The sequence below is a fragment of the Equus przewalskii genome, unplaced genomic scaffold, assembly GCF_037783145.1.
Source record: "Equus przewalskii isolate Varuska unplaced genomic scaffold, EquPr2 ChrUn-6, whole genome shotgun sequence".
In the NCBI taxonomy this organism is placed as follows: Eukaryota; Metazoa; Chordata; class Mammalia; order Perissodactyla; family Equidae; genus Equus; species Equus przewalskii.
Window position 1 is genome coordinate 374,184 of NW_027228754.1, and position 13,368 is coordinate 387,551.

At 42.3% G+C, this 13,368-nt stretch overlaps 2 protein-coding genes across 3 annotated transcripts in view; one reads left to right on the forward strand and one right to left on the reverse strand.

The window, feature by feature from the left end:
- SDHC (succinate dehydrogenase complex subunit C) overlaps positions 1–4,657 on the forward strand; it is a 30,237-nt gene extending 25,580 nt beyond the window's left edge. For both annotated transcript variants that reach the window (XM_008533879.2, XM_008533877.2), the window contains 2 exons: positions 1,074–1,237; positions 3,795–4,657. In XM_008533879.2, coding sequence (XP_008532101.1) covers positions 1,074–1,237; positions 3,795–3,899 — 269 coding nt within the window. In that variant the 3' untranslated portion in view covers positions 3,900–4,657. The remainder of the gene's footprint in view (positions 1–1,073; positions 1,238–3,794) is intronic.
- A 1,819-nt stretch (positions 4,658–6,476) lies between these two features.
- Positions 6,477–10,666, reverse strand: CFAP126 (cilia and flagella associated protein 126). Its single transcript, XM_008533874.2, has 5 exons — positions 9,499–10,666; positions 8,418–8,480; positions 8,154–8,234; positions 7,479–7,655; positions 6,477–6,881 (listed from the first exon to the last, which is right to left on the reverse strand). The coding sequence occupies exons 1-5, from the start codon at positions 9,523–9,525 to the stop codon at positions 6,588–6,590; spliced, it is 642 nt and encodes a 213-aa protein (XP_008532096.1). The 5' UTR covers positions 9,526–10,666; the 3' UTR covers positions 6,477–6,587.
- Between the last annotated feature and the right edge of the window lie 2,702 nt (positions 10,667–13,368).

Below are 13,368 nucleotides of genomic sequence, written 5' to 3' on the forward strand. Positions count from 1 at the left end.
GGGTAATGGTTTTGAGCATCTTTTCATATACTTACTGGACATTCGTTTACCTTCTTTGGAGAGAGAGCTATTCAGATCCTTTGCCCATTTTTAAATTGGGTTATCTTTTTATTATTGAGTTGTAAGAGTCTTTAATATATTCTGGATACAAGTCCCTTATCACACGTATGATTTACAAATATTTTCTCTCATTGTGTGTGTTGTCTTTTGACTTTCTTGATGGCATTGTTTGCAGCACAAAACTTTAATTTTGATGAAGTTCATTTTATCTGTTCTTTTGTTGATTATGATTTTGCTGTCATATCTAAGAAACTACTGCCTAATCCAAGGTCATAAAGATTTGTTCCTGTTTTTTTCTCAGAGTTTTATAGTTTTAGCCCTTACATTTAGGTCTCTGACCCATTTTGAGTTAAATTTTTGTGTGGTAGAGATTTGAATGTTTTAAATTTTTTTCTCAGTCTTTCCCTTTGTCTGCATATACTGCTTTTACTTTTTCTTACTGAGATGATGATACAGCTGCAGCCAGAGGTGACTTCTTAAGTGAGAGGTGAAATTTTTATCAAGAGGGATGTTGAAAGGAGGAATAATATTCTATTTTTTTGTTTGTTTGTTTGTTTTGAGGAAGATTAGCCCTGAGCTAACTACTGCCAGTCCTCCTCTTTTTGCTGAGGAAGACTGGCCCTGAGCTAACATCTGTGCCCATCTTCCTCTACTTTATATGTGGGATGCCTACCACAGCATGGCTTGCCAAGCGGTGCCATGTCTGCACCGGGGATCAGAACTGGCAAGCCCTGGGCGGCCGAGAAGTGGAACGTGCGCACTTAACCGCTGCACCACCAGGCCCGCCCCAAGGAATAATATTCTAAAATGTATGGCTAATTTTAAGAGATTAGGGTCAGATCGTAAGTAGCCTATCTCCCACTACAAACATGAACATTAGTTTAAATCTTCCCCATTTTGAAATGGTTTAGAATTGTAAGAGTTGCCAGGGGCTGTCATAGAACTCAGTTTTATGTGTTACGTTGCTTGTAGCTGGTGGGCAGCTGTGATGGCTTACTTGCTTTTCTCCTCAGGGGTCTCTCTTTTTGGCTTGTCCGCCCTACTGGTCCCTGGGAACTTTGAGTCTCATTTGGAACTTGTAAAGTCCCTGTGTCTGGGGCCAGCACTGATCCACACAGCCAAGTTTGCACTTGTCTTCCCTCTCATGTATCACACCTGGAATGGGATCCGACACTTGGTAAGTTAATTGTAGATTTGTACATTTTCTGGGTGAAGGGAATGGAGAGGCTGGGAGGATTTTCTCCTTCATTGTCTGGGTTTAATGCTGTTCTTCTTTTTTTTTTTCTTTGAGGAAGATTAGCCCTGAGCTAACGTCTACTGCCAATCCTCCTCTTTTTGCTGAGGAAGGCTGGCCCTGAGCTAACATCTGTGCCCTTCTTCCTCTACTTTATATGTGGGACGCCTGCCACAGCATGGCTTGATGAGCAGTGCGTAGGTCCGCACCTGGGATCTGAACTGGCGAACCCTGGCCGCTGAAGCAAAATGTGCGAACTTACGCGCTGTGCCACTGCAGCCCCTAGGGCCAGCCCCTAGTGCTGTTCTTAAAGTTAATTGTACTGGACCTTTGCTCAGGGACCTCTCAGGGGAAGCTAAACTAGACCCCCAGTGCAATTCTTGGCAGCCCTGCTAGTGATGTAGCTGAGCACTGGATGTAGGCCTGGCAGATACTTGCAAGGTCTCAGAGCGAACTCTTCCAGTTTTAGAGATGTTACTGGGGCCGGCCCTGTGGCTGAGTGGTTAAGTTTACACACTCCACTTGTGACCCAGGGTCTCACCGGTTGGGATCCTGGGCACCGACGTGGCACCACTTATCAAGCCAGGCTGAGGCAGTGTTCCACATAGCACAACCAGAAGGACCTACAGCTAAGTACTGGGGGACTTTGGGGAGAAGAAGGAAAAAAAAAAAAGATTGGCAACAGATGTTAGCTCAGGTGCCAAGTTTAAAAAAAAAAGAGGGATGTTAGTAAAAGAAACCCCTGAAGCCAGGTCATACTTCTGGCATAGAAGACGTATTTATTAGACAAATAATTAATTGGTACCTGTTGTGTCAGGCACTATTCTAGACACTGGGGATTCAGTCAGGGGCTAGATAAACATGGTTGCTGCTTTCAGTCTAACATTCCTGTCAACTCAGAATAAGTCTGGCTGGAGTCAAATATACTAACTTTTGTTATCTTGACATTGGATTGCATTAACTGTTTTGGTTTTTTATTTATTTTGAGTTATTGGAGAGAATAGGGCCAACTTTAACAGAAACTGGGTGCCTAGGATCCCAGATTTTAATTGGGTTTAGGAATCTTTTGATGGTCTGAAAACTGTCCATGTTGCCTCCTATATGACCTTGGGGTCAGTTCAAACTGGTGTCTCTTTCTCTTTATAAAGGAATTAAAGTTTAATCAAACCTGCCCCTGGTCAGAGATCAGTCCCTCCTCCAGTATTTGAGATTTCACATTCTGTGGTCTGCCTACCCCTAGTCTTGCTTCCTTTCCCAGGAAAACAATTACAATTCCATTCTTCTTGTTTCCATTCTTACTTCTCTCCTGAGCCATCTGTCAGATGGAGGCTTTTGCCTTAATTTGACCTTTATAACTTCCACATGAGAGCCTAGAGACAAGTACTTTCTGAATTTCAATCTGGTCCAACAGAGAGTTTAATGGAATCAGAAAAGGTGAGAAACTAAGTGCATCTGTCACCTATTCCCTGTGGTAGTGTTCAGTTTGATTCAAAGTAACCTCACTTCTCTCAGGGGGAAGGGATGGAGAGGGGGAGGGCGTTTCTGTTAATGACGACTTCTTCTACAGAACAAAGCTCTAATGAGAATCAGCTGATCAGCGTTTCTGTTCGCATCTTGGCTCAAGTGGGACTTGCAGTATATTTGCTTTTGTCTCAATATGGGGAGAAGGCTGGGGAAGCAGTTTACAAAATCTCAGGACTCAGTCAAGGCTTTTCTTAAGCCCTTAAATGTGCTTTTATTTTTCCTCCTAGCAAGTATTGGCTCTGAGTGTGGGACAGGATTTTATCTGTTCTCTGTGACAGTCCGTAGTTCTTGCCCTCTAAGCTTCAGAGCTGCCTTGCCAGAAGATCTAATGGCGGGGTGGAGAGTGGGGTTGATCTAAGAGAGTAGGAAGTAATAACTATCTTGAGAAGCTATTTCTTAGTGGGGGTCACAGTCAAAACAGACTTGAGAAATAATGTTCTAAATCCCAAAGAGGGTTTTTTTGGAGCATTAGTCCCCTGATGGACGGATGTTCCTTCTCAAAAGGGATTCTGTGATTGACTATCTGTAGGAAATCATGTATATTCTATCCTCATTTTGGAGATTCACAATGTGTATTAATAAATTGTTTGAGAAGTCTTGCAGTTAAATGTTTACCAAATTCATTTGACCACAGAACTTTTTTCCCTCAACATTCTGAGGAACTAGTTTTTGGAGGAACATACTTCAGGAAACATTGATGCGGCTTTGTTGTCATGAGAGAAAGTTTAATCTATTTAGTCTGGAAGCTTTAGCATATAGGGGCTGAGAATGCCTCTCCTGTCATTGAAAAAGTGGGTGGTAGATATTATATTGTGGATTTTGAGAAAGGTGACGGGGCATGAGGAAAGAAGTGCTTTTCTCTAGAATTATGCTGCGATGAATTGTCTGTTCCGTTAGATGGAGTTCCTTTCTGAGAAAAGACCTATGAGAGTGACCAAGGACCTGATTGCTGAAATTCTTCTTTTTTCCCCTACAGATATGGGACCTAGGAAAAGGTCTGAAGATTCCCCAGCTATACCAGTCTGGAGTGGTTGTCTTGGTTCTTACTGTGTTGTCCTCTGTAGGGCTGGCAGCCATGTGAAGAGCTAAAGTTTCCAACATCATCTTCCTACAAATGATTATATTGACCTGTCTTCCTGTTTGTCACTCTTATCTCCAGCCAGGACAAAGTTCTCCTGATTTGTTTAGTCCCTTTTGTGCTTGCACATCCCCTTGGAGCTCAGCAATAGTGTACCATATAGAAACATAGTAGTGGAAAAGGGTCCACTTTTCCCCTTGTTTCTAAAGATGGAATGACTGCAAAACTCCCTTTTCCTGTCCCCAGCTTGCAGCCTACTCTGGGCCTAGGACCCTTATTCTGTCTCCATATTGGGCCTTGATTTGTGCTGAGGGTCAGCTTTTGGCTCCTTCTTCCTGAGACAGTGGAAACAATGCCAGCTCTGTGGCCTCTGCCATGGGGACTGGGAGTGGGGCTTCGGGTGCCACTGCCTGTGGGTTGCCGGTTTAAAGGACAGTTCTGTTCATTGGTCAGAGCCCAGGGTCTTTAGCACCCACGCAGTATGACTGAAAGAAGAGGGGTGGGGGTGGAGGGGAATTACCCTGTCCCAGCTAGAGGGAGATAAAGAGAGTGAGTTGGCTCTTGGAGCAGGTGCTTTGGGGAGAAGATACATAGCTTACGATGCAAGAGGAAGATCCAGAAAATTATCATTGAACCTATTAAGGGTTATTTCTTTTCCTTGCCTTTCTGGAAAAACAAGCCTCTTATTGTCATGTTCTCTAATCCAAATTCATGTGACGTCTTTTTCTGAAACTGAATTAAAATACTCATTTTGTCTTTGACTCTCCTTGAAATCTAGAGAAACCAAGAGAATGGCGGTTGGGGAGGAGCCAATTTCCTCCTCCTCCCTCTGGTCTCAGGCATTTACGTCCCCCAGTCTGACCTTTCTTAGGAGGGAAACAGTTTTTCTGACAACTGACCACTGAAAAAATTTTCAGAGAATCAAATACAAGTAGCCAAAGATTTAACAGCATGCAGAAGCCTCAGAGAAGGAAGGAGTAAGAGAAAGGAAGTTAAGCATGTGGAGAGAGTTTGAGTTATTACCGTCTCCAAAATCTCACTGAGAACTAATTATAAGCCTCATGGTACAGTTCAGCAAATTATTATCTAGTCAAGGGAGCTAGGAACCAGTGAAGGTGACAGCTAAGGGATGATGCACTAAGCATGTAGATTTGGAGAGAGAAGAGAGTAGAGATAAGAAAGGAGGGATGGGGCTGGCCTGGTAGTGTAGTGGTTAAGTTCACGCACTCCCCTGTGGCAGCCTGGGGTTCGGCGATTCAGATCCTGGGTGCGGACCTAGCACTGCTCGTGAAGCCATGCTGAGGTGGCATCCCACATAGAATAACTAGAAGGACCCACAAGTAGGATATAAAACTATGTACTGGGGCTTTGGGGAGGAAAAAGAAAGAAAAGGAAAAGAGGAAGATTGTCAACAGATGTTAGCTCAGAGCCGATCTTAAAAAAAAAGATTGTTGAAAGCCTGGCAAACATTATAATTTAATGAGAAAACTTGCTGCTTTTATAATCCATATAAGCCAGACTTTGGGGTCCCTAACTCCTTTGGTAGGAATGCTGTTTTGATATTCTTGGAAAGTCTGGGGTGATAGATCTGTCTTGTCCGTGGCTGAGTTGTTGGCCAACCAGTTAAAGCTGTGGGTTGGAGAGAAGTTGCACTGACTGTAATTGGTGTCAGAGAGGAAGACCTTACTTAGGCTAAGACAGTGGAGCCCTGCTGCCTCAGTAGTGTTCATCCCAGCTCCCAAGTAGTCTTTCGCTTTAAGTAATGCTCACTTCTCCCTTTTTGCTAGACTGGTCCTAGGAAGTCTTTGTAGCATTCCTCCAGCTTAACCCATATGTCCTCTGTCGTTGTCCTTGGAGTGAGGGACAAGTGTGTTCATGAAGGAACACTTTGGCATTGAGACTGGGAAAGGTTTGGCAAGGGCATTAAATATAACAGCCAGTACCAGGAAGATGCAGAATGGGGACAGAGATGAGCAGAAGTTGAAGGCTGTGAAATGGATGGGGAGTTCCTGACTTGTGGAGTTGGAGTTTCAGAGTGGTCATCGTGTTTGTTATTCTGCCCTGAATTTCTGCTTACCATCTCTCTTTGTCTCTCTTCTCTGTCTTCTAATGACTTCTGTATCTTCAGTTTTCAAACTATATTTGTACTTTTGCTTGAGTTTTGCTCTTGTAACTTTCTGATTTGTTTTCCCTGTGTGTTCTGTCATGAGATACAAAGTCTTAGACAAGGAGAGTGTCTTCTACTTTGGCTCCCCATACCTTTTCTTCCCCACCTCCTCCAAACTCACATACACTTACTCTACTAAACAATTGTACTTATGACTTTAAAGTTGTAGTTGGGCGTGCTCAGGATGAAAAACAAGGGAGTGAGCGTGAGGGACTGATTCTTTGAGTTTTCTTTTGCTATGATTCACACCAACTTCTTGGTCATTTTTGGAGTAGAACTAACTCAGTCCTTGTAAAAATGCCTTCCACTCCAAGCCACTATCATCTTTTCCCTATTCTATTTCCCCCCAACCTTCCTTTTCCCGGTTACAGGTTACAAGAAGCAGCATAGCAGGAGGAAAAAATCCAAATCAGTGAAAGTTTCAAAAAACGATGTTTATTTTCCAAATTCGCCTTTATCCCCACCCCATAATTTCCCTGACTGGGGAGTGTTGCTTATTTCCTTTGATCTCTAGACAGGTTTTCTCACTGTGGTCCCTTGGTCCTTTCTGGAGTTCCAGGTTTGCATTTCTGGACTTCGGCTAGATTAGGACCTGCCCAGTGTTCTAGCACACGTGGGCTTCCAGGTGGGCTGTTAAAAGAGTTGACTGGGGTCGCGTGACCTGGAGTGTGACCTGCAGAGGGGTGTGAGCTTTGGAGTTGATCTGGGGAACTGAGATTTGAGGCTGGGGAGCTTGGAATTATGGTTGGACTTGGTGCTTGTTGTACAGTCTTTGTGATAGACTTCCAGAGTTTCTTCTGACTGACTGGATCATGGGGCTGTCGGGGGGCAAATAGAAGAAACAATCATGTTTCTAGTCAGACGTGGATCATTCCCAATCCATCTCAGAATTCTAAGTCCCATTCTCCCCATACCGTGGACAAAAGGTCAGGTCTCCAGTAAGAAGAGTTAAATTTGATTCTGCTAACTTCTTCCTTGAGATCAAATCATTTTGTACTGGGGCGGGGGGGGGGGCGACAGTAAGATTTCCTTAGCTCATCCCTTCAGGCCTCAGAAGGTGATTAGGGACTAGATAGGATAAGACACAATTGGTTAGAGGGTCCCCCTGCTGGGATAATTGTGGTATAACAGTATGGTGTTTTGGGGGGGGTTTTTTTGTTTTGCTGAGGAAGATTCACCCTGAGTTAACATCTGCTGCCAGTCTTCCTCTTTTTGTATGTGAGCCGGCCACCACAGCGTGGTCACTGACAGACAAGTGGTGTAGGTCCATGCCTGGGAACTGAACCTGGGCCACTGAAGTGGAGCACGCTGAACTTAATCACTAGGCCACCAGGGCTGTCCCAACAATATACCTTTTTGAAGTTGAAAAGAAATGAAGACAATAGGATTTGAGGTTAGGTGGGAGGAACAGATACCTTGCCAAAGATTTCAGGACGCAGCCCATTGGAGGCCTTGAGTAAATCAGGATTTTTCTGTATCCATTTGGTGAGGGAGGCAGCACCAGCCGCTGTACGGGAGGTCAGGGTCACCCGAGCAGGGGGTACCTTCAGAGGCATTTGCCAGGTGCCCATGAAGGAACCCCAAGGATTTGCCTAAAAGGAAAAAGACAGGGTTCCTCAACAGGGCTTCTCACTCCCAGTAACTGACCTGTTGGCAGGACCTCTATTCATCTTATTTCCATCCTTTACCTTTGGGAATGAAGGTAATGAAATAAGACACAGCATAATCTCCCCACTCCTCTTTTTCCCCCCTCTCATGTAGGTTACCCTAATTTTTTCATCCCCTTACCTCTGCCAGCTTAAATTCTGCATCCTTAGGCTAAGTTTGGCAGAGTACTCACTGTATAAGTATCATCACCTGAAGGCGTTCATTTTATACAAATCATTCATCAATTTAAGGAATTCTGGGTGCTAAACTCTATCTTGTTGGATAAACGGCTAAAAGTTTGGGGGTGCTTGTGTTACGAGGTGAGCTAGATTGAACTTTAATTTTCCGGATTGTGATTGCAGGAGATTGCAAGTGTCCCCTCTGTTACTCCAGCTCTATGCCTGTTCTCTACCTGTTTTGATAGGAATGAGATGAGTTCTCACCTTGGAACGGGGCACTGAAGGCAATAGATGACCACGATCATTGGCGATAATCTGAGTGTAGCCTTCATGAGAAGAAATGCTCTGGGGTAGAGATGGAGAGAGAAGTACTTATGAAAATGGGGTGGAAAAGAGGGAGAAAGTCTCTGAAGAGCTTGAATTAAGGGCTGAGGGAGAGGAGGATATGGGAATTTAAATGCTGAAAGAAGTTAGGTGCAGTGTAAAGAACCACAGACTGGCCCTGTGGGTGTCCTGAGCGTGGAATACCTGTTTTGTTGGCTTGGCGGGAGACCAGTTCTGCAGATACTTGGGTGAGAACGCTTTTTCATACTGTGGAGAGAAAGATGAGAACCCCTGTGAGGCTTAAAGGCCCCAAGCGCGGGAAATGATAACTAGGCACGGTTCTTTCGCTTTGAAGACCAAAGGCCTGAACAGCCATGCTAGGCTTTAACTCACTATAAAGAGTATGTAGTTTGTTTAGTCTATGTGTTTGCTGTCCTACCTACATGGAGCCACTAGCCATATGTGGCTATTGAGCACTTGAAATGTGACTAGTCTAAATTGAGGTGCTTTATAAGTATAACATACACGAAATTTTGAAGACTTAGTAAAAAAAAAGAAAGTAAAACATCTGACTCCAACTTTTAAAATATTGATTACATGTTGAAATAATATTTTGGATGTATTTGGCTAAATTAAATATTTATTTTTGTTCATTTAACTACTAGAAAATTTAAAATTACATTTGTGACTTGTGTTGTCTTTTTATTGGGCAACTCTGGTCTAGACCAAGGGTCAGCAAACTATGGCCCATGGGCCAAATTCATCCTCTTGTTTTGGGATGGCCTGAGAAAGCTAAGAATGGTTTTTATAGGTGAACATTTGTAATTGATTTGATAAAAGGGAGCACTAACTTTGTATCCCAATTAAGTGAAATGTTTTCTCATCCCAAAAGAATTCTATTCTTTTCATTAGTATTACAAAAAAATGCACTGTTATTATATTTGAGTTTTGTCAAAAATTTTATGGAAAAATGTTTTCTCTCGTTATGTAAATACCTATATAATATTTCTGATTTTGTCACTTGGCGCACAAAGCCTAAAATATTTACTCTCTGGCCTTTTACAGAAAAAACTTGATGACCTCTGGTTTAGACCCTACAAACTTAACCCAGAGATACCTTTTGCTTGTCCCTGGGCCCCCTCCTGAGGAACTGAGGAGGGGAATAATACCGTCTCACCCCGCTCTCAGCTGTCTCTTCACTAGTCAGAATCTATGGGAGGGAACAGTCCAAAGGGAGAATCTGGAAGGCAAAGTTAAAGGTTAAAGAGATGGAAAAAGAACTTACCTGGTTGGCGCTGTAGTTAGTGGCCATGATGCTGCCACTTCCTGCTGTTTACCTTTGTTGCCTGGCAACCGCAGAAGGCAGAGCTTCCACGGCTACCTCCCAATGAGCAGGGGCTACCTTTCCCTTCTACTTGTTATTCAGTTTCTTGGCTAACTCTGTTCCCAACCTTTTTCCCTGAAACTTAGTTTCATTTTCATTTTAGAGATGTGAGAGACAGAGTAAATAAACCTAAGAAAATTAGCTGAATAGCAGCCCCGTCTTTTTTTCTACCATTACTCGTTAGGAACTTCCAAGTTGCCTTTGACTGGGGTCTTTAACCACTTAACACACCCCATGAGCTGTGTTCTTTTGGCAGTGTGGTGGAACGTACCATGGACTTTAGAGCCAAACACTGGGATTTGAGTCCTTACTCAACAGAGGAACATAGGAGTTGTATAACATTAAGTAGTTGGCTTCTCTTGGCTATATTTCTGTAGACTCATTTGTATTGTGGAGATAATAGAGCCTGCCTTTACAGTGTAAGTAACATAAAGTGAATAAAGTGTCTAGGTAATGTAGCATGGCAGGTACTCAGTACTGCTGAGAATCCTGTTTATAGGGTTCGCTACTTCATTTTCTCAGGCAGAATAACAAAGGAATAAATGTTTTAAAAAGTGACTGACTCAAATTTGTCCCCAGAAAGAAAAACGTACCTTGTCCTTGGTCCTTGAATGACTCCTGTCTCCTCCATTACTCTCTAGAATCACAAGGCCTGAGAACACAGGTGCTTGGTGTTGACTGAGATGAGGTAGAGTCAGGAGCTGGTACCAGGAAATTGAGCAGGGTGATGAGAGGAAGTCATAGTGGGGAAAGCACCAGGTTTGGGGAGTTAGGTGGCGGTGGCAGGTGCCAGGACACAAACCTAGTATTTGTGGGACTGGACAACATCTCTGGGATTCATCTATAATGGTATTATCATCCCCATCTACTGGGCTGTTAGAATTAAGGAGAAAGTGGAACTGCTTTATGAATTGTAAAGTCTATTAATGTATAAGATGAAAGGAAAAAGTAAGATACGAGTTGTCCAAAGAAATAGATCATGGAGAACCAGGAGAGCATTATAAGGGATAATTGCCAGTCCCTTCTCCCTTCCTTTTCCCCTCACGGTCCTCATCCCAACCAACACACCAAGTATAAGAACACTCCTACACTTCTAGAGTTGGAGGCAAAAACAGCTCTTGTTTTGTTTTTTTTTTCCCCTCCCCAAAGCCCCAGTGCATAGTTCTAAATTCTAGTTGTAGGTCCTTCAAGTTCTATGTGAGCTGTCACCACAGCATGGCAACTGACAGGCCAGTGGTGTGGTTCCACAACCGGGAACTGAACCCGGGCCGCCGAACTTTAACCACTAGGCCATCAGGGCTGGCTCAAACAACTCTTGTTTTGTAGGCTCTGGCAGTTAACAGCTGGATAATATGAGGTCTGGAAAGGAGACTCCTGTGTTTAGTCCCTGTGGTTTTCATCACTCTCTAGAGTGATGGCTTTAAGGACCAAGGACTTTGCTCTGGGATATCCATCTTGGTCTTTAAAGCCGCAGTGATAGTTAAGCAAGCATCATTTCTCTTGGAACCTTCTGTCTTCAGCTGGTATGCTTTTCTGATGGAGATGTGATGTTCTATGATGACTGAGATCCTATTTTTAAAAAATAACTAGTTTTTGTTTAATTGAAAAAGTAATGTACAGGGGAAAAAAATTCCATTTTTTCCGAAGGGTGTTTAATCAAAAGTAAATGTCCATCTGACTCCAGCTTCCAGTCTTGCTCCTCAGAGGAAACTACTGTTACTATTTTCTTGTGTCTCCTTCCAGAAATATTCTATGCATTCTAACAATAATGGGAGCAAGCTGTCCACATTGTTTTGTGATTTCCTTTTTTGAAAATCTTAGGGATTGTTTTCTTGTGACAGTGTCTTCTTTTAGGATGCACCATCACATACTTATTCAGTCCCATTTGGATGACCATTTAGGTTACAGACATTGCTGTAATAAAATCTATATCTATAGATATATTCGTAAAAATTCATATCATAAAGATATGAATAAAGATATATATCTTTATGAATATATCTATAGATATATGTAATTAGTAGGATAAATTTATAAAAGTGAATTTCAAATCAAAGGGTTTGTGCATTTAGAAAGTTAATAATGTCAAATTGCCAGACCTTGCACCAGTTTATACATCCACCAACAGTGTGTTAAAGTACCTAGTTGTCCACTCTCTTTTCAACAGTATTAACAATGTTTTTCCTGTTTTTGTCAATCTGATAATAAGAACTAATGTAGTTACTGTGTGTCTGGCACAGTTCTAATTGCTTTTTATTACATTTTGCCATTTGGTTCTCACAAAAACCTCAGCAAAGGAAACTGGAGCATACACAGTGAGGAGTAGAGCCAGGATTTAATCTCAAGTATTCTGACTCTAGAGCCATCAATTTTAACCATTACACTATATTGCCTCTTAAGCAGCGGGTGAAATATAGTGTATCATTGTTTTTAATTTTCATTTCTTTAATTATGAGGGTTTTTTCCCCATATATTTATAAGCCTCTTTTATTTCTTTCCTGAAAATAGCCTTTAATGTCTTTTGCCGTTTGCTCTTGGGCTGTTCATCATTTTTATTAATCTCTTTGAACTCTTTATATATTAAGGAAATTAGCCTTCTGTCATATATGTTGCAAACATCCCCCCTCCGTTTATCTGTCATTTAATTTTGTTTGTTTTGGGGGTGTTTTTGGCCATGGACATGTTTTTAATGTTTATGTAGTCAAATTTATTACTCTTCTGTGCTTCTGGATCTTATCCTTTGAATGGCTGTTTGTAAATTCCAATATTTAAAAAATAATTCACATGGTTTCAGCTTTTATATTTAAATTTTTGTTCCTGCTGGAATTTATTTGGCGAGTAAACTGAGGTCAGGCTCCAGATGCCTAACTAGTTGTCTTGGCATCGCTTATTGAACAAGCCATCTTTTCTCCAGTGACTTGAAATGCCACTTTTATTGTATTCTTTAATGTATATGGGTTGTTTCTGGATCCGCTAACCCCTTCTAGGGGAGAGGTGACCATTTTAGGTTATTTGTTTCTCTTTAAAATCTAAAGTACAATCCTGGCTTGGTCCTGTGTGAATTCTCCAGTTAGAAGTTCACAGACACTAGGAAATTGTACGAGTAATAACAGGCAATTTGTTTTTTAAGATTTTATTTTTTTCCGGGGCTGGTCCCGTGGCTGAGTGGTTAAGTTCGCGCACTCCACTGCAGGCGGCCCAGTGTTTCATTGGTTCGAATCCTGGGCGCGGACATGGCACTGCTCATCAAGCCACACTTTTTTTTTTTAAAAGATTTTATTTTTTCCTTTTTCTCACCAAAGCCCCCCGGTACATAGTTGTATATTCTTCGTTGTGGGTCCTTCTAGTTGTGGCATATGGGACATCGCCTCAGTGTGGCCTACTGAGCAGTGCCATGTCCGCCCCCAGGATCCGAACCCTGGGCCGCTGAAGTGGAGCATGAGAACTCAACCACTGGGCCACCGGGCCAGCCCCAAATTGGTACTTCTTACTGGGTAGTCTTGAGCCAATAATAATGCTAAAATTTTTGAGCACTCACTATGCATCAGGCACCCTACTAGGTATTTACATATGTTTAATGCTCAAAACTAAGATTATCCTCATTTTACACTATAAGGTCACTGAGACCCAGAAAAACTAAGTAACTTGTCCAAGGTCACACATTTAGGCATAGCTAGACTTTAACCCATGTAATCTGACTCCAGCACTCATGCTGGTGGTTGCCCTCAATTAGGTACAGTTTATACATTACCTATTGATACAAAGTAAACT

Coding starts and splice junctions, on each gene's coding strand:
- CFAP126 (XM_008533874.2), bottom strand. CDS start 9,525: ATGGCCACTAACTACAGCGCCAACCAG. Junction 8,235..8,417: donor CCGCCAAGCCAACAAAACAG/GTATTCCACGCT, acceptor TCTCTACCCCAG/AGCATTTCTTCTCATGAAGG. Junction 7,656..8,153: donor CTTCAGTGCCCCGTTCCAAG/GTGAGAACTCAT, acceptor TTTTCCTTTTAG/GCAAATCCTTGGGGTTCCTT.